Source organism: Anolis carolinensis, chromosome 6 (genome assembly GCF_035594765.1).
Source record: "Anolis carolinensis isolate JA03-04 chromosome 6, rAnoCar3.1.pri, whole genome shotgun sequence".
NCBI lineage: Eukaryota > Metazoa > Chordata > Lepidosauria > Squamata > Dactyloidae > Anolis > Anolis carolinensis.
In genome coordinates this window covers 110,957,054-110,983,273 of record NC_085846.1, presented here as the reverse complement: position 1 = coordinate 110,983,273, position 26,220 = coordinate 110,957,054, and the positions used below count along the sequence as shown (strand labels likewise).

General features: G+C 38.0%; 1 protein-coding gene across 4 annotated transcripts in view; it reads right to left on the bottom strand.

Moving 5' to 3' along the window:
- Window positions 1-26,220, bottom strand: part of prkag2 (protein kinase AMP-activated non-catalytic subunit gamma 2) — a 223,253-nt gene that overhangs the window by 6,696 nt on the left and 190,337 nt on the right. For all 4 annotated transcript variants that reach the window (XM_062957929.1, XM_062957930.1, XM_062957931.1 and 1 more), the window contains 9 exons: window positions 21,197-21,306; window positions 14,272-14,353; window positions 13,028-13,086; window positions 11,473-11,518; window positions 10,200-10,254; window positions 8,943-9,069; window positions 8,304-8,469; window positions 6,897-6,934; window positions 1,400-1,546 (listed from right to left, as the gene is read on the bottom strand). In XM_062957929.1, coding sequence (XP_062813999.1) covers window positions 1,400-1,546; window positions 6,897-6,934; window positions 8,304-8,469; window positions 8,943-9,069; window positions 10,200-10,254; window positions 11,473-11,518; window positions 13,028-13,086; window positions 14,272-14,353; window positions 21,197-21,306 — 830 coding nt within the window. The remainder of the gene's footprint in view (window positions 1-1,399; window positions 1,547-6,896; window positions 6,935-8,303; window positions 8,470-8,942; window positions 9,070-10,199; window positions 10,255-11,472; window positions 11,519-13,027; window positions 13,087-14,271; window positions 14,354-21,196; window positions 21,307-26,220) is intronic.

The window sequence follows — 26,220 nt, the reverse complement described above, 5'->3', positions numbered from 1 at the left end:
AGGTACATGGTTGAGTTCCTGTGGGATCACTATCGTGTGTGTGTGTTAAGAGAAAAAGACTCACCCTAGTTGAGTACAATCCACAGGCTGGGTAACTGGAGTAATTAAGGTCCCACTCCCGAAGGGGTATAACTGGGGAGAGTTTGTTGTATGTTTTGGGCTTACTGAATGTTCGCCTCTGAGTTTACTCGGCACAAGCCTATCTGATACTGACAAGTTTGTCTTCCATGCTCGTCTCCATGAACAAGATATGAAGATTGGGAGAAAACATATTTTCTGATGGAAAGCATTGCATGAACTAAATGCAAGGACCATATGTGAGTTTGATACTCCAGAGGAACTGTGACTATATTATTACTAAAAGTTATTTGAAGTTGCTTTTTTATCAACTCTGCTGCGCAAGAGTAAAGTTTGAGTTTTGCATTTTCTTCTACTTGTGATACTGCTTTTTGACTATACAAAGGTCTAATCTTCTGCTGGTCTACACGCATGATCCAACCTTAACACCATGTTCTAGCATGAGAGTTACGCCACCACAACATCATAGCAACTTAGATGTGGCTTCTCGTGATATCAGTTTCATTTTTCTGTTGACCCACAAATCTTTCCTCCAGACTTCCTTTGCCACCACCTACGAACAAGTGATGGAAGCAGGGATTGAAGGAGGAAAGCTTTCATAAAACACTTTGGTTTGTTTTGGATCTTGTCTGTTCTTGTTAACCAAAGTGTCCTCCAGCCATTTTATTCACCATGGTTTCACAAATGTGACTTGTTCTCACTAACCATCCTCTCTGTAATGTTCAAACCCAAATAAATGTGTAGTTTGTTTGATCTGAACCATGAAAACTTTCAAACTTTTTCTTAGGCTAATTCTTAAACCTTGAACCCATGATCTTCTATCACCTATGAGCCAAACCCAACTGATGGACTCGGGAAACATTGGATGAAGGAAATCATTCTATGACTTACTATAATAGTTATGCTGCACAAGCACATTTGCCAAAAAAGCATCTTGAGTGCAGCGTTCATTCTGAAATATTGCTTAGGTAATTTCAATAAGTCTTGTGTAAAATTAAGAAATCTGTCAGCATTTCAAAATCACGGCAATTATTCCATGGGACTGGATGCCATTGGACAAATGCTCAGCCTCAGGGGAAGGCAAAGGCCAACAAATCTTGCCAGGAAAACCCTGCAATAGATTTTCCTTATGGTTGCTGTAAGTCAGAAGTTACTTGGAAGGCACACAATAATAACAAAGGTCCCATGAAGTACATTATTGCCATTTGAGTTGTGAGATTAGGAATGAATGTACAGTAAATTTAAGTGCACCTTTAAAAAAAATCTTCTTGATAGTGCCATAGTCTGAGTGAGAGATATAGTGCGGCCCAAGAAATCTCACCTCGGCTTTTACTATCCGATCCACAATGGTCTCCAGTGTTTCCAGCTTACTGCATTTCACAACACCTTCAAAATACTGAGAGCGGTGTTGGAGGGCTTGCGTCACCGTGATATCTAAGTTATTATAAGTTTTTTCAGCAGCAAGATTCTGGGGGAAAAAGCAGCTATATAAGTATAAATGTTCATTTCGCAAACAACTAAGCAATTATATTTGTCACCTTAGACCAGAAGTGTGAACCATTTCACAAACAGAATAATGTTTAATAGAGGCACTGCAATGTGTTCAATCCAGATTAGAACTTTGTTGATGCTAGAAGTTAGAAATTGCAGGATTAAATAAAAATTACCACTAATAACAAAAAAAAAGTTGAATTAGTGTTGATACCGTACATGAAATGGGTTGCTGTGAGTTTTCCGGGCTGTATGGCCATGTTCTAGGAGCATTCTCTCCTGAAGTTTCGCCCACATCTATGGCAGGCATCCTCAGAGGTTCTGAGGTCTGTTGGAAACTAGGCAAGTGGGGTTTATATATCTGTGGAAGGTCCAGAGTGGGAGAAAGAACTCTTGTCTGTTTGAGGCAAGTGTGAATGTTGCAATTGGCCACCTTGATTAGCCTTGCAGCTTCAAAGCCTGGATGCTTCCTGCCTAGGGGAATCCTTTGTTGGGAGGAGTTAGCTGGCCCTCATTGTTTCATGTCTGGAATTCCCCTGTTTTCAGAGTGTTGTTCTTTATTTACTATCCTGATTTTAGAGTTTTTAATATTGGTAGCAGATTTGAAGCTGCAAGGCTGTTCAATGCTAATCAAGGTGGCCAATGGCAACATTTATACTTGCCTCAAACAGACAAAAGTACTTTCTCCCACCCTGGACCTTCCATAGATATATGAACCCCACTTGCCTAGTTTCCAACAGACCTCACAATCTCTGAGGATGCCTGCCATAGATGTGGGCAAAATGTCAGGAGAGAATGCTTCTAGAACATGGCCATACAGCCCGGAAAACTCACAGCAACCCAGTGATTCCAGGCATGAAAGCCTTCAACAACACATTCATATATGAAATGTTACGTTTTCACAACAGACTACTGGATTTTCAGAGAATGACATGATGTCATCAGTAATCCCTACATGTACCTCCTATTACTGGATCCTTCAAAAGTGCTCTTTCGACTTTTTAAATTTGCCTTCTCAAACCATGCTCCTTCCCCCTTTCAAACACTACAAACGCCTCTAAAGGATTAGTAGGTGAGGATAGTAAGAGTCTGGAAATAGGAGGGAGTCTCGTTTTACAACTTCTCCAATTAAGTCTTATCACTCATCTGGATTTCTCTCCTCTCAGCCATCTGCCAACATGTAGGCTTTACTTTCACACTTCATATCCTTCTCCCAAAGGTTAATGAGGAGCGTTGTTAAAGGTTACTGCAAAGCAATGGGTTTCTTTCAGCCAGGGGCATTGATCTCCTACAAGCGCAGAAGAAGCAGCACCAAAGATAGCCAGCAAATCTTGGTGGAGATGTCTTCATCAGAAATGTTTGAAATGCCCCAGAGCTGATGCAAAGCATCTTGACATATAACACAGTAACTGACTGCCTTATTATGTTTATTTGACTTATGGTTGTTTTTGCTACTGATTGCACTCTACGGCATTGAATGTTTGGCTTTGTTTTGTTGTGAACTGCCCTGAGTTTCCAAGGGGAGATAGGACAGGATAGAAATAAAGTTATTATTATTATTTCTTGTATTCTCACTTCTTTCTGCAAATATTACTAGCAGAGCACATGTTTTACATGAAGGAGCTAGGGATCTAAATGAACTGCTGTTCCCTGCAGCCATATTAGCTCTGTGCCGACTTACTTAAATCTTTTAACCTTGCATGAAACATTAATGAATCCAAGCAGCCTGTCAGTCTTGCAGGAAATGTTCAGGAAGGAATCAAAGCAGTCCAGAGACTGATGATGACATTATCATTAGAGCATCTCAAAATATCCGCTCTGGCAGCATCGCCTTGCTGATCCTTTGCGGTCAAGCTCTAAAACCATATCTTTCCCCCATCTCTTATCAGTTGTGAATTTAAAAGTCTAACCCAAACTCTCAGTATTGAGAGAGGCATAAGTCCAAGCCTAAAGACAGTACAGATATAAGAAAACAAAAGGGATGGGCATGGATGTAAGGAAAGCATTTCACTTACTGATCCAAGTGGACTGTATGAGCAGTAAGAAGTTTCAGAGGGAATCATTACCCAAATCTCTATATATAAAAGAGTGATGGCATCACGGCGACCCACAAAACAACAAAACTACAGGCCCCCCAACCTCGAAATTTGACAACACAACCCATCATCCACGCCTCTAGGTTGATACAACAAAAAGAAAAGAAAAATAAAGTCCTAATTAGAGAGAGAGGAATAATTGCTTTTATCCAATTGCTGCCAGTTAGAAGGCTAAGCTCCTCCAACTTGGTCTCCTAGCAACCCAAAAAATAATAAAAAAAACACTAAAAAATTAATACAATAAAATACTATAATAACAGAAAATAACTAAAAATAATACAATAAAATAATAAAATATAATAAATAAAAATATAACTTACAATAAAATTAATAAAAAATGCAAATAATGTCAAATAAAAATTACACAACAATTTTTAACCAATACCACCACCACTTTGCCACAGCAACGCGTGGCCGGGCACAGCTAGTAATAATATATGGAACATCTAAATAAAGCTAATAGAAATGAGAGAAGAAATGAAAATACTGACTTGCCCTACCAAAATACTCACTTGCCCCTATCAAGCAAACAAGACTCAATCTCCATGCAGATTGTGGGAGGGAGACTTTCCTTCAATGCTAAAGAACCTGGAAGTTTTTAAGAGTCAAAGATGCCTAAGGACTTCTAAGGAAACCATTCCCTCAGACACATATTTAATTTCTCCATTTCACACAATGGCTCACTATTTTTGTGGATTTTTTTGAATTGTATACAGTAGAGTCTCACTAATCCAAGCCTCGCTTGTCCAAGCCTCTGGATAATCCAAGCCATTTTTGTAGTCAATGTTTCCAATATATCGTGATATTTTGGTGCTAAATTCGTAAATACAGTAATTACTACATAACATTACTGCGTATTGAACTACTTTTTCTGTCAAATTGGTTGTATAACATGAAGTTTTGTTGCTTCATTTGTAAAATCATAACCTAATTTGATGTTTAATAGGCTTTTCCTTGATCAGTCCTTATAATCCAAGATATTCGCTTATCCAAGCTTCTGCCGGCCCGTTTAGCTTGGATTAGTGAGACTCTACTGTATTTTTATTTTATTATGTTTATTATTTTTATTATGTTCATGTTGTTGTATGGTCAACTGAATATTTTGGAGACCCCTCTGAGTCCTCCTGAAGAGATATGGTAGTACAGTAGAGTCTCACTTATCCAACACTCACTTATCCAATGTTCTGGATTATCCAACACATTTTTGTAGTCAATGTTTTCAATATATCGTGATATTTTGGTGCTAAATTCGTAAATACGGTAATTACTACATAGCATTAATGTGTAATGAACTACTTTTTCTGTCAAATTTGTTGTATAACATGATGTTTTGGTGCTTAATTTATAAAATCATAACCTATTTTGATGTTTAATAGGTTTTTTCTTAATCTCTCATTATCCAAAATATTTGCTTATCCAACATTCTGCCGGCCCGTTTATGTTGGATAAGTGAGACTCTACTGTATATACATAAAATATTACTATTATTATTATTATTTTCTTGTTTTTAAAACCCACAAGTTAGTATAAGGAAAGCCATAGGATATACTTCCTCCAGTCCAAACATTGCTCATGGGACCCTCCTCTCATATTGAATCTTGCAGAGAGAGAACACCTCTTAACAAATCTTACTGACCTAAAATACTTAAATGTGGTAAAGTGAAGCGTTAATTAAATCTATGGAGTTCAGCCACATGGGATGGTGGATCTAATTACTTAGCAATTCAGCACATTCACTATCATTTCCCTCTCCAACATGTGATCTAAACAGATCTGTAGTTGTAGAAAAAAAAAGGAAGCATAATGTTATATGTGTTGTCAAAGGCTTTCATGGCTGGAATCACTGGGTTGCTGTGAATTTTCTGGGCTGTATGGCATGTTCCAGTGATTCTCAGGAGAGAATACTTCTGGAACATGGCCATACAGCCTGGAAAATTCACAGCAACACATAATATTATACCCAAACTTCCGTTCGACGTAACAGGATTAATGTGCCTCTATTAAACATGTTTTGACTCCGTACAGATTAATGCTGCCTGATCTCCTGAACCATATCTGTGCATTTCCTCCCTCTCATATTGGATTTGCCTTTCAGTTTGTACCAATTATTTTACTAACCAGTTTGCAAGTTCATTGTAACTTATGGGAGCAAAATGTGATTTAGAACTAAGTGAGGGATGAATGGACATCATCTTATGACACTTACCTCCAGAACTCAAAATGAATGGGAAATATTCATGGAAGAGGTGAGAAGGAACATATATACAAGTCTACAAAGTGCTGCTGATCTCCTAATCTTTATTACACTATGTAACAACATTAGAAACATTTTCTGTTCCTGGTTTGAAAGTGTGATTCCTATTTAACTGTGCATCACTTACTTTGAAAGTCGTTGTTATACTCCAGAAACCTTGTTTTTGTTGCTGTCACAAACTATGTTGAATTGGTTGAGACTCTGAGATATTCATTGAAAAAACTAGAGCAAAATGTGCTGCAGGATACCCCGCAGAAACAAAGTTTTTGCATCTTAATAAACTTTTCCCATGTTTTTATGAGAGAACCAATTAGGAACTGACATTTATAACCCAGGAACAAAAACCGTGTGACATAGTGTTATGAAAGAAGTCAGCATTACGTTTGAAATGAGTCACAGGATGCTATAGATTTCAGTTCTCTGCTGGTTGTCAGAAGCTCTTGCTTCTCTAAGGAATATTATCCCCACCATTTATTGTACATGGAAATTATTGTGACAATGCTAGAACTCAGAGCAATGGGTTCAAATTACAGGAAAGGAGATTTTACCTGAAGGATGAACATCCTGACCGTAAGAAGAGCCGTTCAATAGTAGAACTCTCTCTCTCTCTGCCACCTTACTTGGAGGCTTTTAAACAGAGGCTGGATGGCCATCTGTCAGGGGTGCTTTGGTTGTGCTTCTCCTACATGTCAGGGGGTTGGACTAAATGGCCCATGTGGTCTCTTCCAACTCCACTATTCTATTCTATTCTAATCTATTCTATTCTATGTGTCAAATTGGAAAACAATTTGGAAATCTAAGTAGTGAAAACTAAGTATGTCACACACAAAGATCATGCAAGTTCTGACTCAGTTCTCTTAACTAAGAAGCCATAAGGTTTTCTAAACTACAGTCTAAAAGCCATTCTATATGAATAGAGATGTATAATTAAAAAGCACCATTACAAGGTAAGTAAAATGCAAAATGTTAATACTTACAATTACATCAAATTTGGAATAAATATCTACAACTTTTCCTGCAAAGAAAAAAATATTTTTTTAATCACGTGCCAGCAAATATCTGACAAACCAAATATAAACCCTGAAAGTGTTAACTATGCTACATAATAATGAAAAAAATAAATAGTAATTATTTTGTTGACATATAGTACTATATCATTATTTTTGCTCACAAGACTGTACCTGTTATCAGAATATGATTAAAGCTGCGGTGGGTCCAAGCAGATCGACTGTCTGAATCTCAAAGCTTAGTTATTCTGAATACAGAAACTGAACTTTTAATTTCCTTCTCCTGTTCAATCCGGTAAAAATCACAATTAGAACTCTATTTCCTCCCTCCCATTTTCTATGGGTCTTGTGACAGATCTTCTAACAAAGTTAAATGGGAAAGTATTTCTTTGAAAGTGTTCCGAATTTCAAGTAACACAACATGCACTCCTCGTTTCATGGCTCCTTCTTCTACTAATTTGCAAAATTTACGATTTTCAATTCTCCATTATAATTTCACATTCTTTCCTCTTGAAATTTGTTCTGCCCCAATCCAGTGAAGTCCCAAATCTATTTTAGGAAAGCTCAGGGGTCATAGCTTCCTGCCATGTGTTTCTAATCCACTAATTTTAAAAGAGAATTTTTGGACTGGAGAGGGACAAACGTGCTTCTACATACTATTTTGTCATACAACATGCGGTTCTTTTTTTCCAATTCAAGGCCTTCATTTAAAACAAGGAATTAACTAGAAGTTAACTTCATATCATTGTACATAATTTTGTGTATGAGACAAAGTTTGTGCACAGAAGATGGGAGGGTAGTGAAGGAAAACAAAAGGACTGCAGAGATGTAGTAAAAGCCCAGATAAGGTAAGCTTGTGCAAAGAAGGAATAATTTCACCAAACAGAAGTCCAAGACTGGGATCTTTAAAAAACCTTTAATCAAACCTAGGTACCACAAGGTCTAATGAGGTGATCCCTGTGGGGAAAGGGCCATTTTACTTTCAATTATCATATAAAACTAGTAGTACCTGCACACATTTATCTTTCACAACAAATGTCTGAAAGCTAAGAAGCCATTTACAATGTTGCAGGATCCTGGAAATGGCAATAACTGAGGCAGACTGATTATTAGGCATAGACTTTCTGAGTAAATGATGGCATCTTCTAAAAGATGCATCTTCTGCTATCTTTTTCATATTTAATAAGACTAACAATGTTTAGTCTGTAATATAGAACATCACTAGCAAACTAAACACAACTTCTGCATAATATAATTTCAATCACTGTATTTGTTCAGAAATTGTTGTTAGATGCCTTCTTTAATTGTTTCCCTTTAGGGACTCCCTTGGGTCCCATACAAATGAAATAAATAAGTAAATAAATTCTTAATACATACCTGATTCATCCACAACAGGTAGTGCTGATATCCTTCTATCTACAAATATATTCAAAGCTTTAATGATAGGAGTGTCCGGGTGTATAAAGGCGATATTATGGTAAGTTCCTATCCCAAGTTCATCCAGATTTTTCTTCATAAAGGCAGGCTTTGGCATTTCTGACACCTACAATTTAAATAATAATAATAACAATAATAATAATAATAATAATAATAATAATAATAATAATAATAATAAATGTTCTTGACAGGCACATGATACATTTGTAAAGCTATATGACCAACATACTTTTCAATGACATCACAAACATTACTAAGCCTTCAAATGGATACTATACATTAACAGTCTGCTAAATATTCAAACTGAACTATTGTATCTAATGCCATTTGCAAACTATTACTAATTATACACAGGTCCTCCCCCACGATACCATGGGGAAGCTGCACTTTAAGGAAGTTACTTTCTGGCCAGGTATCTTATATGTAATCACAATAATACTGCAAAGTACTGTTAAGTGACAAATACCAACTGCTTGTAGATAGGCAACACATGTAATGTTTAGTTTTCCTGTGTGCTTATAATAGCAGTACCAAGGCAATTAATCTGGAATGAGCTCAAAGACAAATCAATTTACTTACAAAAAGCTGGAGAAACTTGAGTATTCTTTTATGGGTAAGGATATAAAGTGCATTTCCACTCACAGGATCAATAACTGGCAATCTGTGGATTTTGTTTTTGATCAGTGAATACACAGCATCATAAAGGCTGGAGAGGAAAGTGTTGCATCTATTAGTCTATTCTGCTATGAAAAAGAAGACACCATTCCATCCTTTCAAAATAATTTTTAACATGTAAGCTTGAATCCTGTTGGCAGTCCCAACTGAATAAATGAGATTTATCAAAGTGTTGACTCTCCAGTATTTGATTCATCAAAGCTCTACGCCATAATATGTTGGATATCAATTTAAAAACTGAAGATACAGGCTTTGATTTTGCAGTTATTAGACAAGCAACAGTACTGTTTAATATCAATGTGGATCCCTTTAATCAAAACAAGCGCAAGAAAATACTACTAGAGACAATAATCCCAAAACAACTTTCTGCAGTATGACTCAATGCTGCTTGAAAGGGTTGCACATGAAAAATGATTAATTATGGCACATCATCCCGATATAGATAGAAGCTTGGTTTATACTGGGATGGGAATCAAGTAGCTCCCCAGATGTTGTTGAATTACATTATGAAACAAAATTTGAAAACTGTTTTGCTCCTGGTTTGAAAGTGTTATTTCCTGTTTAATTGTGCGGCACTTACTGTAAAAGTATTTGTACTCCAGAAACTTGTTTTTGTGGCTGCCACAAACTATGTTGAATTGGTTGAGACTCTATGAGCTATTCATTGAAAAGACTATAGCAAAATGTACTGAAGGATGTCACGCAAAAAAACTTTTTGCTTTTTAATAAACTTTTTCCATGTTTTTATGATGGACCGAATGAGGAAATGACATTTATAACTCAGGAACAAAAATAGTGTTACATAGTGTTGTTGTTATTAATAATAATAATAGCTGAACTATAACTCTAAGAACCCCTAGGAGCTGCAGTTTTAACCATTCTTCCTCCTGATCCAATAAAAATTATGCCAACAAAGCATCAATACAGATAGCAACACATATAGAATGGAGGCAAGAAAAAAAGCCCATAGAAAATTAACACCAGTCATATCTTCACTGGACTCAAGAAAGTAAAGCAGACGGTCTCAAAATGTGTCTCAGCTAAGACTGAGAGCAAAATGTGCCATCTGGCTTAAACAACATTCCCCCCAGTTTTCTGATAAATATATTAAGACAATTTACATTAAATTTGAAAAAACAACAACAGTAAAACACAACTTACCTTGCATCTGGTGAAATATTCACTAAAGGCTTAAAGGTTTCTTGCAAATAAAGCTCTGTGTGATGAAACAGAGTGAATGTTTTCATAAAGCAACACAAATATTTTTTGAAGAATATGTTGCAAGGTAATGACAATTTTTGGCATTTTTAACACAAATAATATTGTTAAATAACCACAAAGGGACTGGTGGTTTCAGTGATGTTCCCACAGCAGGTAACACAGCACTGAGCTCTGTGTAGACTCTCTCTGGATGCATTTACACTGCAAGATTGATGCAGTTTGACACCCTTTTAACTGTCATGGCTCAATGCTAAAGAATCACGGGAGTTGTGGTTTTACAAGCTCTCTAATCTTTGCTGCCAATGAGTGTTGGTCTTCCACTAGACAACAAAACCCAGGATTTGGTGCTTTTGGTGTGTTTAGGTCCACTGTGTAGGCTGGAGGCTGCCAAACTGAAGGACAATGTGCCTCTGCATAGTGACCACGAGAGGTCAGTATAGCCATGCACATAAATAGCATAACACAACAAGAAGGGTGGTGCATTTTAAAGTTTAGAGTATTGTTTGAGATCAATGAACCAAGAACAATGAAAAGGGCCAGCATTGTCTTAAACTACTTATGCAAGAATGGACTTTCAACTTTTTTTTAAATTTCATAGCACATGCTGAAGAAACACCTCAAAGAATTTTTTTCTGCTGATCAACATTTTCATTTTACCATTTCTTAAAGAAAACAGAAAAAAGACATTTTCATATATTGTATTTTCTGCTGGTAGGCTGTTAGGAATTGTGGGAGTTGGAAGTCCAAAAGACCTGGAAGGCCAAAGTTTTCCTATGCCTGTTCTAGATTTTGTACTCCTTTACTGTTGTTCTGAAAGCCTGTGCGCTGGACAGATCCAAGGAGTACATATTTGAGGATCTCTGGTTATTTATTTATTTATTATTTACAGCATTTATATTCCGCCCTTCTCACCCCGAAGGGGACTCAGGGACTCACATTGCACACATAAAGGCAAACATTCAATGCCATAACATAGAACAGAGACAGAGACAAGATGCCGGCACGGACTGGCCTCGAACTCATGACCTCTTGGTCAGAGTGATTTGTTGCAGCTGGCTTGCTATCCAGCCTGCGCCACAGCCCGGCCTGTATGGTTAAGCATACATGAAAGGCAATGGCGCAGTACATATGATGCTAGATAGCAGATTTAGTGGATCAAAGAGTTACTAAACATACACATACATTAAGCAACACTTCTAGGGAGCGTGCTTACCTCTCCATGTTTCAATCTTGTGCTCCTCTAATTCATAGATTTGTACCTGAAAAGAAAAGAAAAAACACAGTAACCTAAACACCTCTACATACACCAAAAACTTTATAAATAAAGTATTATTATTATTATTATTATTATTATTATTATTATTATTATTATTATATTACACTGAAAACTTTTCATAAAGTAAGGACAACTTACTTACAAGTAAACAATGCTAAGATCAGAGAATATAGTTAAAATTTACAGTTAGAGCAACACTTGTGAATAGTGCGGTAGTTACTAAATTGGCATGCCCAAGGTTTTCTATTCAGCAATCTCTTAGAATAAGAGAAGAAGTTGAGCATCAGTCCAGCATGAATTGGAAACTCCATTCATGATTGATATCACACTGCTGGACTATTAGCATATGCAACTTTTTGGGAGCAGTCCTTTCTCATTCTTGTTTTGAAAGGGGCAAGACAATTACATGGAAGCTGAAGTTCACAAAGCAGTTCTCAATGCATTCATATCTAGGGGGGTTACACCTACACATAGCTCCATTTCAATACCTTTAAGAAATTAAAAGTTTTGGCAGGAGCCGTTCACACCCCAATCCTATCACTGGATAATATGGCTGGCTAAAAACAATACAGAAATGGACCTTGGAGGGTAGGATGGATGAGTTTTGTATATTCCGCTCCAGTCCATTTTACTACAACTGATAAGATGCCTTGTAAACTGGACGCACAACTTCTTCTAACTGCATTCAAACAGTGAATGATTCTGCCTTTGGAACCAGGCAAATGACAAGAGCAAAGAGAAATATATCTATGGCCTGCTGACCCAATAAGTAATCTTTTTTCTTTTAAAAAAATGCCTGACACTTCAAACCTCCCTTTTTAAACCATGGACCAATTTGGGTATATGATCTGACTTGTTGACATTACTGTAGCAGTAATGCCTTGAGCAATGACAGGAATGTTTGCAGCAATGGAAAAACTTGAGCTTTGTACACAAATCCTTTGGCATGGTTGCTTGCTTGCTGCTCTAATACAAAATAGGAACTCCTGTTCCTCTAGAAACTCCAGCCTTCCTCATCATGAATAGCAACAACAAAAAAGAAACAGAATCCATATGCAGCTACAAATATGGAAAGCATTTGCAAGATTTTGCAATGCATGCAACTCCTACAGCATGGGGACCATGAGGTTTTGTTGCACTAATAATATAAACACTATTATTTTGAAAATTTGGAGCCATCTGTAACTTGAAAACAGGGATGATATGAAAGCAGCCCAGCCAATAGCAGGCACAGTGGTAAAAACGAACAGCCATAACCAGTGTTTTGCCTATCTTAATATATGAAACAGAATTATGGGTGACAGGCAGTAAAAATAAATTTAGCTGTTCCGCTTGTCTCTATTCGCCATGTTGTCATTATTCATCTTTATAATGGAGCTGTAAACCCCAGGTGGAAAAAAACCCTTTAATTATTTTCAGTATTTTCATTATTTTAAAATCAATAAACCGAACCATTTCCCAATAATAATGGTATTTAGGCAGGAGTACTTACCATTGGAGATTTGTAATATCTATGTAATATATTAATGAAATCTGTAATAGTCAACATTCCTGTAACAGGACAAAGAAGAAGCACTTCAATGTTTGAGTTTCAAATCATAATTTTTATTATATCCTATCAATCAACAGAGTTTAATAGGGGGGAAAAAATCACAGCCTTAATTGGTAAGAGTCTCAGTAATGCTCTGGAAACATTTGTACACTACGAGAGGCATTAAGAATTTCAGAAAAAGAAATTCCCTAAAAGATTTTGGTCTGACAAATCACATCCCAGAAATTGCAAGGATACTTTTCCTTCAGTTTGTAAGGCAAAACATAAAGAGTGAAATGGAAGCTTGTCTGGTGTCCCACATAAATACTTTCCATAACTGTTCCTTTAGATAAAATATAATAAATATGGTTTTTTTTCACATATGAAAATTAGACAATTTTAGGCTTTTGTTTACTATAAAAAAGTAAAGTTTTTCCCCGACACAAAGTCTAGTTGAGTCTGACTCTGGGGGTTGGTGCTCATCTCCATTTCTAAGCTGAAGAGTTGGCATTGTCCCTAGACGCCTCCTAGGTCATATGCCCGGCATGACTGCACAGAGCGCCGTTACCTTCCCGCCGGAGCAGTACTTCTTGATCTACTCACATTTGCATGTTTTCGAACTGCTCCGGCGGGAAGGTAGCGGCGCTCCATGCAGTCATGCTGGCCACATGACCTTGGAGGTGTCTACGGACAACACTGGCTCTTCGGCTTAGAAATGGAGATGAGCACCAACCCCCAGAGTCAGACATGACTGGACTTAAAGTCAGGGGAAACCTTTACCTTTACCTAGCTATGATAGCAATATATAGAAAGGTGTTCTGGAAAAAAAATTATCCTTTTGTAGGCCTGGTTCATGATAATACCATTTGTATCTAGGAATTACTGCTTGCCATTTTTCGCCTCCTTGGAATCTGGAGTATTTCCACAAACTAAAATTTAAATAGAAAACAATTCCCTTATTTCAGAAGCCACTGACATGTCTGTTCTGTTTAAAGGACAGAACAGAACATAATGACAGTCCAGAATTTTCAAAGTTTGCTCACGTACTAATAATCTACAACTTCCCAGTATGTATGCATCAACCCTAAGCCTAATTCCTTGAACAGATCATGGAAAAATGGAGCAGAAAGCATACACTCAAAAACCCATTCCACAATCTCTCTTGCAAAAAAAATTTCTATATTAATTAACAGCAATTATCATACCTACGAAACTTTGTTTTTTACTCTCCCACAGCGGTGCTGCTCGAACACCATTTGCCACCAAGGCAAAGAAAGCCTTCTTAACCTGGAAGAGATAAAGCATAAAGCAATGCTGTATTATGTTTTATTTTAGAACAATGTATGTACGAGAACTATATATTTTTCCTCTAAGCTTCCAAGAATGGAAATTCTCATTTTCGAACCCAGAAGCCCAGAACCACCAAAACGGAGAGATTGTTTCAGTTGACAGCCACATGATTTTCCTCTCTGGTTTACTTCAAGGCACAAGAGAATAGGAAGCACTAGAGTCATCAGCATTATCAACAGGAGAGATTCTAATACTAGTAGGGAAATTGGACTGGTGACATGAGCAGATGGTTCATCTCATGGCAATATCTGGCTGGAATATGGTCCCACCTGCAGGAGAGGTTTGCTTCCAAAAATATATGCCAGGAAGCAAAAAATAGCATCTCCCAAGAGGACATTTCCCAGTCTGCTACCAGTGACAGAAGCCCATCTGATGGCCAAAACCAATCATAAGAAGAATCTGTTAAGGTGACTTTAGCATGCAGGGATATAACTTGGAAGTAAGCCAACAACGGCAACAAGGGATGGAGTAAAAAGAAGGGGCAGTAATAGCTACGCCACATTCACTACTAGTAGGAAACAGAGCAATTCTTGAGGGAAAGAAAGTAAAAACTGCTAGATGTCCAAAATACAAAATATAAGCCGTCATACACAAGTCTTCTTGTAAGAGAACAATGACTGATAGTGTTAACAGCTCTCTGTATGTAAAAATCGTGTAATTCAAAGAAACAAGTGTGATGAAAAAGTCCACTTATTTACTATGGAGTATAGTGAATTTCACAACTCATTCACATATGCTTTAACCATCTAAATGTGCTACATACAATGTTATAAGTAAGGGTACTCTATAAGGGCGCAAACGTAACAAAAGCCTTACATCAATGCTCAGTTTTGCATATCCAGGTCTATTAATTTCAACCGGTAAATACAAACATCCTGGCAAAACAGAGCCAGGATAAAATAAAACATGCTAAGGTGTGACCGTATAAAGTAACATGTATAAATTACTTAAGGGCCAATGAGATTGCTGATAAGGGATAATGACAATAAAAAGATACGTCTCTGAAGAACTGGACTCTAGAATCTTTCCCTTGTTGTATCTTATAAGTTTCGTTATAGGTTTGCTATGCCATGGCAGACGATCCGTACCATACACCAAGAATGGAATGGGTCAATACAAATATCAATAAAATAATGCTGTCTTTCAGTTTTTAATTCTGGGGGAAAAACATTAATTATGGCAATAATGTGTTGCTCAAAAGAATGCAGTTCCATCCACATTATACCCTATGAAACCTTTAAAAAATATTATCACCATCCAATCTTATTCTCTAAAGAAAGGTGTTTCTGTTGTCGAAGGCTATCATGGCCAGAATCACCTTGCAGATTCAAAGCCTGGGTGCTTCCTGCCTGGGGAGAAACCTAACAACCACCATGTCAGACTACACAAAGAAGCCATTGAAATCCACAAGCATATGGACAGTTTCAACAGAAAGGAGGAAACTATGAAAATGAACAAGATCTAGCTACTAGTACAAAGAAAACTATAAAATCAGGAGAGTAAATAAAGAATAACTCTCTGAAAACAGGAGAATTCCAGACAGGAAACAATCAGGGCCAGCTAACACCTCCCAACAAAGGACCTCCCAGGCAGGAAGCAGCCAGGCTTTGAAGCTGCAAGGCTATTCAGTGCTAATCAAGGTGGCCAGTTACAACATTCACACCTGCCTCAAATAGACAAGAGTTCTTTCTCCCACCCTGGACCTTCCACAGATATATAAACCTCCCTTGCCTAATTTCCAACAGACCTCACAACCTCTGAGGATGCCTGCCATAGATGCAGGCGAAACGTCAGGAGAGAATGCTTCTGGAACATGGCTATATACAGGCCGGAAAACTCACAGTAACCCAAAGGTGTTTCTGAAGCTGATAAAGCGTAAACATTATACCTTATAAAGGAATAGTATTTTGTTTGCAAATATTGTACCATCAGATATGCAAAAAAAAACCCTTGTTACACAGCATGCGTGACCACAACACTTTGGGGACACTTATAAACTATTCAAATACAGCACTGGCTTTTCCTGGGTTCTTCCAATCTGATGAAACTAGCCTCAGGCTGAATTTGTACAGAACATGTTATGTTACAGAGGAGGAAATGCTGATTAACTGATGCTTTTTATTTCTTGCCCATCATTGCCAAGCTGTATTAACTGATTAAACTTCGCTACTAATCAATCTTTGGACCATCCCGCTGGCAATTTTAGTGACAAAAAGCTGCATGTACTAGATACAAATGCAAAATATTGCAGTCATTTCAAAAGGACGCTGGCCTAACTGTGTATGTTGCGGAACCACAAACATAACATATTGCCTACCAAAAGAGACGAAGCTGACTCACCGGCTAGTAATTCCTTCAGCCTACTGCATATTTTTATGGGGAAAAGCAGCAGCACTTTCAATAAACACCAAGCTAGCAGGAAAAACTTAGTAAACTCAGTAGCACTCATGTCTAAGAAAAGCTTAATAAAACTGAACTCTGTCTGCCCAAAGCTTGAAGCAGAGAGAATATAGCTACACGGGTTTCAAATCTATGTTATTATCCATTTATCCATAACTGTTTTTCCAAAAAGGGGAAAATATTTAGTCTAAGAGCTTTAGGATAAACGTGTTACAATAAAATAGCCTTTCTCCTTTATGTTAAGGGAACGTTTTTTATGACTAGTAAAATTCTAGGTTGCTGTGAGGTTTCTGGGCTGTATGGCCATGTTCCAAAAGCATTCTCTCCTGACGTTTCGCCCACATCTATGGCAGGTATCCTCAGGGGTTGTGGGGTCTGTTGGAAACTATGCAAGTGGGGTTTATATATCTGTGGAATGATGTCCAGGGTGGGAGAAATAACTCTTGTCTGCCTGAGGCAAGTGTGAATGTTGCAATTGGTCACCTTCATTACCACTGAACTGCCTTTCAGCTTCAAAGTCTGGCTGCTTCTTGCCTGGGGGAATCCTTTGTTGGGAGGTGTGAGCTGGCCTTGATTGTTTCCTGTCTGGAATTCCCCTTGTTTCTACATCTTATTAGATAGTCACAAATGAAAACGAGAAAGCATGGTACACTTATGAACTCTAGCTTACATTTTGGGCATGTTTTTGCATGTGTCTATACTGAAAGTAAGTTGTCAAAGTGATAAGCCAGGAAACTGAAAAGGAGGAAACAAACTATGATTGGGTTCGCTGTGGAAAAATGCATATACCGTATATACTCCAGTAGAAGCCAACCCAAATATAAGCCAAGGCACGTAATTCTACCACAAAAAACTGGGAAAACTTATTGACTGGGAAATGTAGCAGCTACTGGTAAATTAAAAATTAAAATAAAAAAGATACCAATAAATTACATGAACTGAGACATCAATAGGTTACTGTATATACTCAAGTATAAGCCTAGTTTTTCAGCCCTTTTTTAGGACTGAAAAAAAAAACCTCCTCGGCTTATACTCGGGTGAGGGTCCTGGTGGGCTTAGATTCAGGTCAGCCTATACTCAAGTATATACGGTTTATTTATTATTTTTCTCTATTATTATTGGTATTGTTACATTTATTATTTTACGCTATTAATTATTATTATTATTACATTTATTATTTTACTCTATTATTACATTTATTATTTTACTGCATTTATTATTATTATTACACTTATTATTTCACTATTATTATTAAAAGGATACATAAGCACATTTACATTGAAGAAGATGAAAATAATTATTTAATCAGATTGGAACAGTCATATTTTAAATTACAGTTTGATGTAAAGATTCAAAAACATTTAAACTACTGATGCCTCAATTAATGTAACCCGAATATAAATCGACCAGGACCCTCACTCGAGTATAAGCCGAGGGGGGCTTTTTCAGCCCTAAAAAGGGCTGAAAACCCGCCTTATACTTGAGTATATATGGTATACATACATAAATACATGTGGCTATGCTAACTAGTGTTAAATAGTACATTTTCCAAAAATGAGAAATCAGAGTTTTGGTGTCAGGCTTTGATCTTGTCAAGATGATAAAAGATACATAAAAGACTACATTTTCTTTTAGGGGTAATAGAAAAACAATATACTTTGTTCTTTTTAGAATCTCTATTTTGCAGCTTAAGTGTTTATCTCGTTACAAAGATCAGTCTATTAACACAGACAAGTTCTTGTTTATAATGGACTTTTCAGTTCAAGCAGATCCTGTTGCTATAAGATAAAAGAGCATATTTTTAGTAACACGCACTGCTCCATTTGCAATAAAAACATTCCTTTGAGAGTCAGTTTACCAAACAAACAACAGACAGATTTTGTGTCAAATACCAATAGTAATTTAGGGCCAAAGCGGCTAATTTAAGATAAAAAAACAATTTCTAGGAATATGACTATGATTCAAAATTAAAATATTTCTCAAATAATGCAGTGTCACCGTTCTTGCCTCCAATTTATGAGTGAGAAGTAAATGGGGAAAATTGAAGGGATTTTTCGAAAATGTAATGCCCATGAAAATATTTTGATTCCTCAAGTATAGAATGTGAAGATATCCAAAATAAGATCTACTCTAGCCTAGGATCCATTTAAAGTCTAATTTCTGGAAATTTACTCAAAAGGGTTGTTGTGCATTTTCCAGGCTGTATGGCCATGTTCCAGAAGCATTCTCTCCTGACGTTTCACCCACAGAGTTCTTTCTCCCACCCTGGACCTTCCACAGATATATAAACCTCCCTTGCTTAATTTTCCAATATACCTCACAACCTCTCAGGATGCTTGCCATAGATGTGGGCGAAATGTCAGGAGATAATGCTTTTGGAACATGGCCATACAGCCCGGAATAAGCACAACAACCCAGTGATTCCGGCCATGAAAGCCTTTGACAACACATTTACTCAAAAGATAGTCTATCTTTCTTGACTGACTGAATGTATATCTCACCTTTGTCCCCAAAACGAGACTCAGTCTTAAGAATCATGCTGTTATTAATGGATGTGAAGAGCAACTGATGTTGCCATAATCGTCTATGAAAGCACTACTAAAGTGAATATCTCACACTGAGATGAGATTCCCTATAGATCACTTAAATAGGGAATAGCTCAACTTTGAAAGATCACACACCATAGATATTCAAGAATAAAAGAATTGGGAAAATTACTCTATCTTGATACTCAACTTGGCGATTTTTAATGATCTTTTCCAACTTCATTTTGCCAAGTCTAATGTTACTAAATTCATAGAACGGAAAAGGAGTATTATCGACGTTTCAGAAACATTAGATGCGATAGATTTTTATGGCCATACAGTTTCTGCTTTTGAAAGCTTTGCTGTCTGCTCTTTTCACTTCGAAAGGAAATAAATGTCCATAGGTCACCAGAATTGCTGTGCAGCTATTGATTCAAGGGGGAAGAATGGTTCCGTTTACCATTATAATGTCATCGACAAATTTCAAAAGCCTTTGAAATGACATGAAACATTTGACCCTCAAAGCAAAGTCATCTGTGGCCCAGCAAACAATCAAAGCGCATGTAGCCATTTTAGATTATTACCAACACAATAAAATACAGGTTGTACATCAGTTATCCAGAATTCTGAAATACTCCAAAATCCAAAACTATCCACATGTGCAGCTGATATAGTGACATGTTTGCTTTTTGATGGTTCAGCATATATAGGCATTGGGTTGCTGTGAGTTTTCCAGGCTGTATGGCTTATGTTCCAGAAGCATTCTGTCCTAACGTTTCGCCCACATCTATGTCAGGCATCCTCAGAGGTTGTGAGGTCTGTTGGAAACTAGGCAGGTGGAGTTTATATACCTGTGGAATAATATCCAGGGTGTGAGAAAGAGCTCTTGTCTGTTGGAGGCAAATGTGAATGTTGCAATTGGCCATCTTGATTAACATTGAATGGCCTTGCAGCTTCAAAGCCTGCTTGGGGAAATCCTTTGTTGGGAAGTGTTAGCTCGACCAGATTGTTTCCTGTTTGGAATTCCCATTTTCTGAGTGTTGCTCTTTATTTACTGTCCTGATTTTAGAATTTCTTTAGTACTGGTAACCAGATTTTGTTCATTTCCAAGGTTTTCTCCTTTCTGTTGAACTTTGTTTTTGAGGGACACCCTGCAGCTTATTTTGCACTAGTTTTTCAATGAATATCTCATAGAGTCTCAACCAATTCAACATACTAGTTTGTGGCAGCCACAAAAATGAAATTTCTGGAGTGGAACAGCTACTTTCAAAATAAGGGCAGCACAATTCAACAGGAATAACACTTTCAAACCAGGAACAGATTTTTTTTCAAATTGTATTATGTAGTGTCATATAACATTACTATCAGGCTATGTGTATAAGATGTATATATGATGCATTTTGTATTTAGAGCCATGCCCCATTTCCAGGATCTCTTTTTGTGAAAACACAGGTACAGTAGAGCCTCGCTTATCCAAGCCTCTGGATAATCCAAGCCATTTTTGTAGTCAATGTTTTCAATATATCATGATATTTTGGTGCCAAATTCGTAAATACAGTAATTACAACATAACATTACTGCGTATTGAACTACTTTTTCTGTCAAATTTGTTGTATAACATGATGTTTTGGTGCTTAATTTGTAAAATCATAACCTAATTTGATGTTTAATAAGCTTTTCCTTAATCCCTCCTTATTATCCAAGATATTCGCTTATCCAAGCTTCTGCTGGCCCGTTTAGCTTGGATAAGTGAGACTCTACTGTAGTCCAAAATCCAAAACATTTTTGGTCCAAAGCATTTCAATATAAAAATACTTAACCATGAGCAAGGTGTACTGAAATAGAAGAAGCTCACCTGTAGCGTAGTGTCAAAAACAACAAGTTTTGAACTGGTTGGGACAATATCATAACACTTGTGCGACCTCATAAAACGCATGTAGATATCACTTTCTGATTCTCCAACAGCTGTAAAAGAAAATTGAGAAGTTTCTTATAAATACTCAAATAGTTTGGATACAACTGTAATGTAAGAAAATGCAAAGCAGAATCCCCACTATTTTGGCCATCTTTTAATGTATTATTCCAAATCTATCTATCTCTCTTTCATCCAACGAATGGCAGTGTTATCCAATATTTACTGTACGTAATAGATGGCAGATACAAAATAGAAAACTGTCCTCCACGCTTCCTCTTAGCAAAATGCTCACAATCACACCAGAGTGTTATTGATTTCTTTTCTCACAAGTACTGTACATAATCACTACAACTCTCAATATTTGATAGTCCTGAACAGCAGCAGTTAAAGTTGTGCCAAACTGCATTAATTCTACAGTGTAGATGCACCCTTACTTTCCTTCATGAACAAAGTATGCTTCACTTAATAGAAATCCATCTCAATACTTTCACAAGACTGTGTTCAATGTCAATAGGAAGACATCCTACTCACATGTAATAAATTGTGGTGGAGGAGTAGGTTTGCTGTAAAAGCAATGACTGCTGCTGGATTGTTGAATGTGTCGGAACATAAATCAGAAAAATGTGCCCAGTTTCCAAGGACTAAACGAATGATTTGCAAAATGACAAGAGCCATACGTTTGTTGCTTAGCATTAAAAGAAAAAAAACCCACACAACTACTTGAGTATTTGTGCACTGGATTGCTACAACAGTATTATTTTAGAAAGTTCACACAGTGATGAAGCTATGAAAGGAATTCAAGGCTATCATAAATGCAACGAAGACTCAAAGACACAGCTACCTCGGTAGCAATCGGTAGCCTATTTTGTAGGTGAAGAACCGAACTCCAGTTTCCCAATGATAAAATGCTGTGCCTTGTTCAAAAGAAAGACAGTGATACATAAATCTGCCAAATTGAACATGAACAAAAACAGATTAGAGGATCAACTCCAGTAGTGCAGCGGGTTAAACCACTAAGCTGCTAAACTTGCTGACCGAAAGGCTGGCGGTTCGAATCCAGGGAGCAAAGTGAGCTCCCACTGTTAGTCTCAGCTACTGCTAAACCAGCAGTTCGAAAACATACAAATATGAGTAGATCAATAGGTACCGCTCTGGCGGGAAGGTAACGGTGCTCCATGCCATCATGCTGGCCACATGACCTAGGAGGTGTCTACGGACAACGCCAGCTCTCCGGCCTTGAAATGGAGATGAGCCCCAACCCCAGAGTCAGACACGACTAGACTTAATGTCAGGGGGAAAACTTTATCTTTATCTTTAGGGGATTATGGGCCCAAACTATATCAGTAAGCACTATAGAAGAAAATGAATATCTATTATGGCAAACCAGAATTAGTTAATTGTTTAAAATGTAGACTCAATATGTAAAATTTAATCAGAACTTTGGATTCAGATTAATCTAATTTAATAATGGAGTATTACTATCATTTTGTGTTTCTTTTTAGACAGTCTAATGACCTTTTTTAAAAAGACCCATTGCTTGTTATCTTCCACAAACTAAAAGGCCAGAAAGGATTGCAACAGATGACCCTGAATTACGCAACTGTTCGGTAGACGTCATTGTGCCGACTAAAATTGCTACACGTAAAGTGAGATTTGGATTTTGAAATGTAAAACCTTCCCAACCCTACAAACGAAATGATTCAGGCCGTTTTCCTACAGAAATAATGACCCGCTCATTCACTTTTCCAGATGCAGGAAGATACTGGCAGAAAGAAGGAGAATGAGATGTATATGAAGGAGATGTGAAAATGCTTTGAAGTCCATAAAAGAAATCATGCACACCACAACTTCATTCTAAACCAGTGAAATCAGTCTGGTCTCTTTCTCCTACATTTGAAAGGATGTCACATTGAGGAAGGGGCAAGCTTGTTTTTTTTCTGCTCTGGAGACCAGAACACAATGGAGGAATGGATTCAAATGTCAAGGAAAGAGATTCCAAACATTTGGAAGAGTTTCCCGTTGGTAAAAGCTGTTCAGCAGTGAACTATGTGCCTTGAAGTGTGGTGGAGTCTATTTCTCTAAAGGCTTTTATTCAGAGGCTGGATGGCCATCTGTCAGGAGTACTTTGTGTTTTCTTGCATGGCAGGGAGGTGGACTGGATGGCCCTTTTAATCTCTTCCCATTCTGCAATAGCTGTATTCTGGAAAACCTACTTGACAGGGTAGTTGCTTGACTTGAGCTTCAGCCTTAGGTGATTAGTTATAGTCTTCCCATCAGCAACATGGTCAGGGAAAATTCTCCCTTCTTAAGAAACAGCCAGGGGGGCTATTTACTTTATTGCAAATGTGACTTGTATGGACAAATGAAAAAAAAATGGAGCTGACTCTTCACAGATGAATATTTAAAATGTGTAGAATGACTGAGTACTTTTCAAAGGCAACTCCATGTACAGTGCATTACAGTAGTCCAACCGGGATGTAAACAAGGCATGTACCACCATGGCCAAGTCCAACTTCTCCAGGAACGGGCACAGTTGGCGTATAGATGGCTTTAACTGTGCAAAAGCACTCCTGGTCACTGCTGATACCCGGGCCTCCAGGTACAGACTTGAATCTAGGAGTACTTCCAAACTACGAACCTGTGTTTTCAAGTGGAGTGTGACCCCATGTAACACAGGATGACCCCGTATTCCCACATCTGCCTTCCAACTGACCAGGAGAACCTCTGTCTTGTCTGGATTAAACTTCAACTTGTTTGTCCTCATCCAGTCCATTACAGCTGCCAGGCACTGGTTAAGGATAGGAACCATTTCCTTGGAATTAGGTGGAAAGGAGTGATTTAGTTGGGTGTCATCTGCGTACATATAGCACCACACTCCAAAACTTCAGATGACCTCTCCCAATGGTTTCATGTATATATTGAACAGCATAGAGGACAACGCAGAGCCCTGAGGGACTCCATAGGCCAGTGGTCAAGTAGTTGAACAGAAGTCCCCCAGCACCACCTTCCTAGAAGGAGAGCCATAGAGGAACAAGCCCCATCCCAGAAAGGCAACCCAGAAGGATACCATGTTCAATGGTATCAAGAGCCACTGAAAGGCCCAGGAGAACAACAGGGACACACTTCCCCTGCCCAGTTCTCTGCATACATCATCCACCACGGCAACCAAAACTGACTCCGTCACATAACCAGGCCTGAAACCAGACTGAAATGGATCTAGATAATCAGCTTTATCCTGGAAGCCTTGGAGTTGTGAAGCCACCATATGCTTCTAAAACTGAGAGACTAGACAGGTCTGTAGTTGTCCAGTACAGTTGGGCTTAGTGGAAATTGCACACCAAAGATAGCAGACTGAAGAGCAGAGAGGTGTTTTTCATACAATCACAGAGTTGGAAGAGACCTCGTGGGCTATCCAGTCCAACCCAATTCTGCCAAGAAGCAGGAAAATCGCATTCAAAGCACCCCCGACAGATGGCCATCCATCCTCTGCTTTAAATCCTCCAAAGGAGGAGCCTCCACCACACTCCGGCGCAGAGAGTTCCGCTTCTGAACAGCATTCTCTCTCACAGTGAGGAAGTTCTTCCTTGTGTTCAGGTGGAATCTCCTTTCCTGTAGTTTGAAGCCATTGTTCCAAGTCCTAGTCTCCAGGGCAGCAGAAAACAAGCTTGCTCCCTCCTCCCTATGACTTCCCTTCACATATTTATACATATTTACATATTCACTTACAGACTTCCATGTTACACAAACAGGGGTGTAGAGATAAAGTAAAAAAGGCACATCTTCCTTGCCCGACCCAGCATGGAGAGGTGATGTCAGGGTTGAGTGCAAGAGAGACAACTTTTCAACCACCTTGCTGCAGCTTTTCCCTGTGAAGTGGGGTTGCCATGGAAGTAGCAATGCTATATTTCACATTAACACATTAACCCAGTGAAGCAGTGAGGTGAAAAAGAATGCTGGTGTTCATCAGGACATGTTCATTTTCAGGAGCTGACAGAGGACCTGCTACCATGGATTGTTCCTGATTCTTTGTGTGAAGCATATGCTCTGGAAATGAATTTTATCAGAGAATATCCACAGCAATAAGGTTGGAGATGTGGTTGGTGCTGGGATATCCACTTAAACCTGTACTTATACCATACTATACGTATGGTCCGTATATCAGTGCTTATAACATAACAACTTTTCAATGGTATGAATGACAGTGGTACTGAGAAGAGGTATAGTTTGAACAGGAGGGCCTACATGAATAACGGAGGAATTGACATGGTGGACAAGTAAAACTATATATATTGGTTTCGTGGATATGTCAGCAGTCCAGCTGGCACCAGGGTTTAACTCATTGCTCTACCGCGGCTTTAATGTAGAATATCTGCTTTGATAATCTGGATTATATGGCAGTGTAGAAGGGGCCCTAAAGGACTAATAAGAGACTGTGATACACTCTTTACCCATTTGCTGAGCAAGAGCTGGAAGTCTTTCAGACCATGAAGTGTGACCAAAATGAAACAAAGAGAACAAACTACTCTGAAATCTTCCAAGGTAAACATTGGTATCCAAGGTGTGTCACACACACTTTCTCAATAAACTGAGTATAGCATGGGCCAAAGCATGGCATATCATCTCTTCTGCAGGATAGAAAACAAAGTCCACCTTGTGTTGTCAGAGGCTTTCATGGCCGGAATCACTGGGTTGCTGTGAGTTTTCTGGGCTGTATAATCATACAGCCCGGAAAACTCACAGCAACCCAAAGTCCACCTTAATAATAATGGTAGTCTAAATGAAATGTCACAAATACCTTTCCAGTTTTCCAAGAGAAATAGTCTCAAATTCAGAATCTGGCATTCTACATTCAAACAAAGCAATATTTCCTCACCGCTCCGTTTTGTTTTTTTTTTTTTTGCAATATTTTTAATTACAGTAGAGTCTTGCTTATCCAACATTCTGTATTATCCAACGCAGTCGGC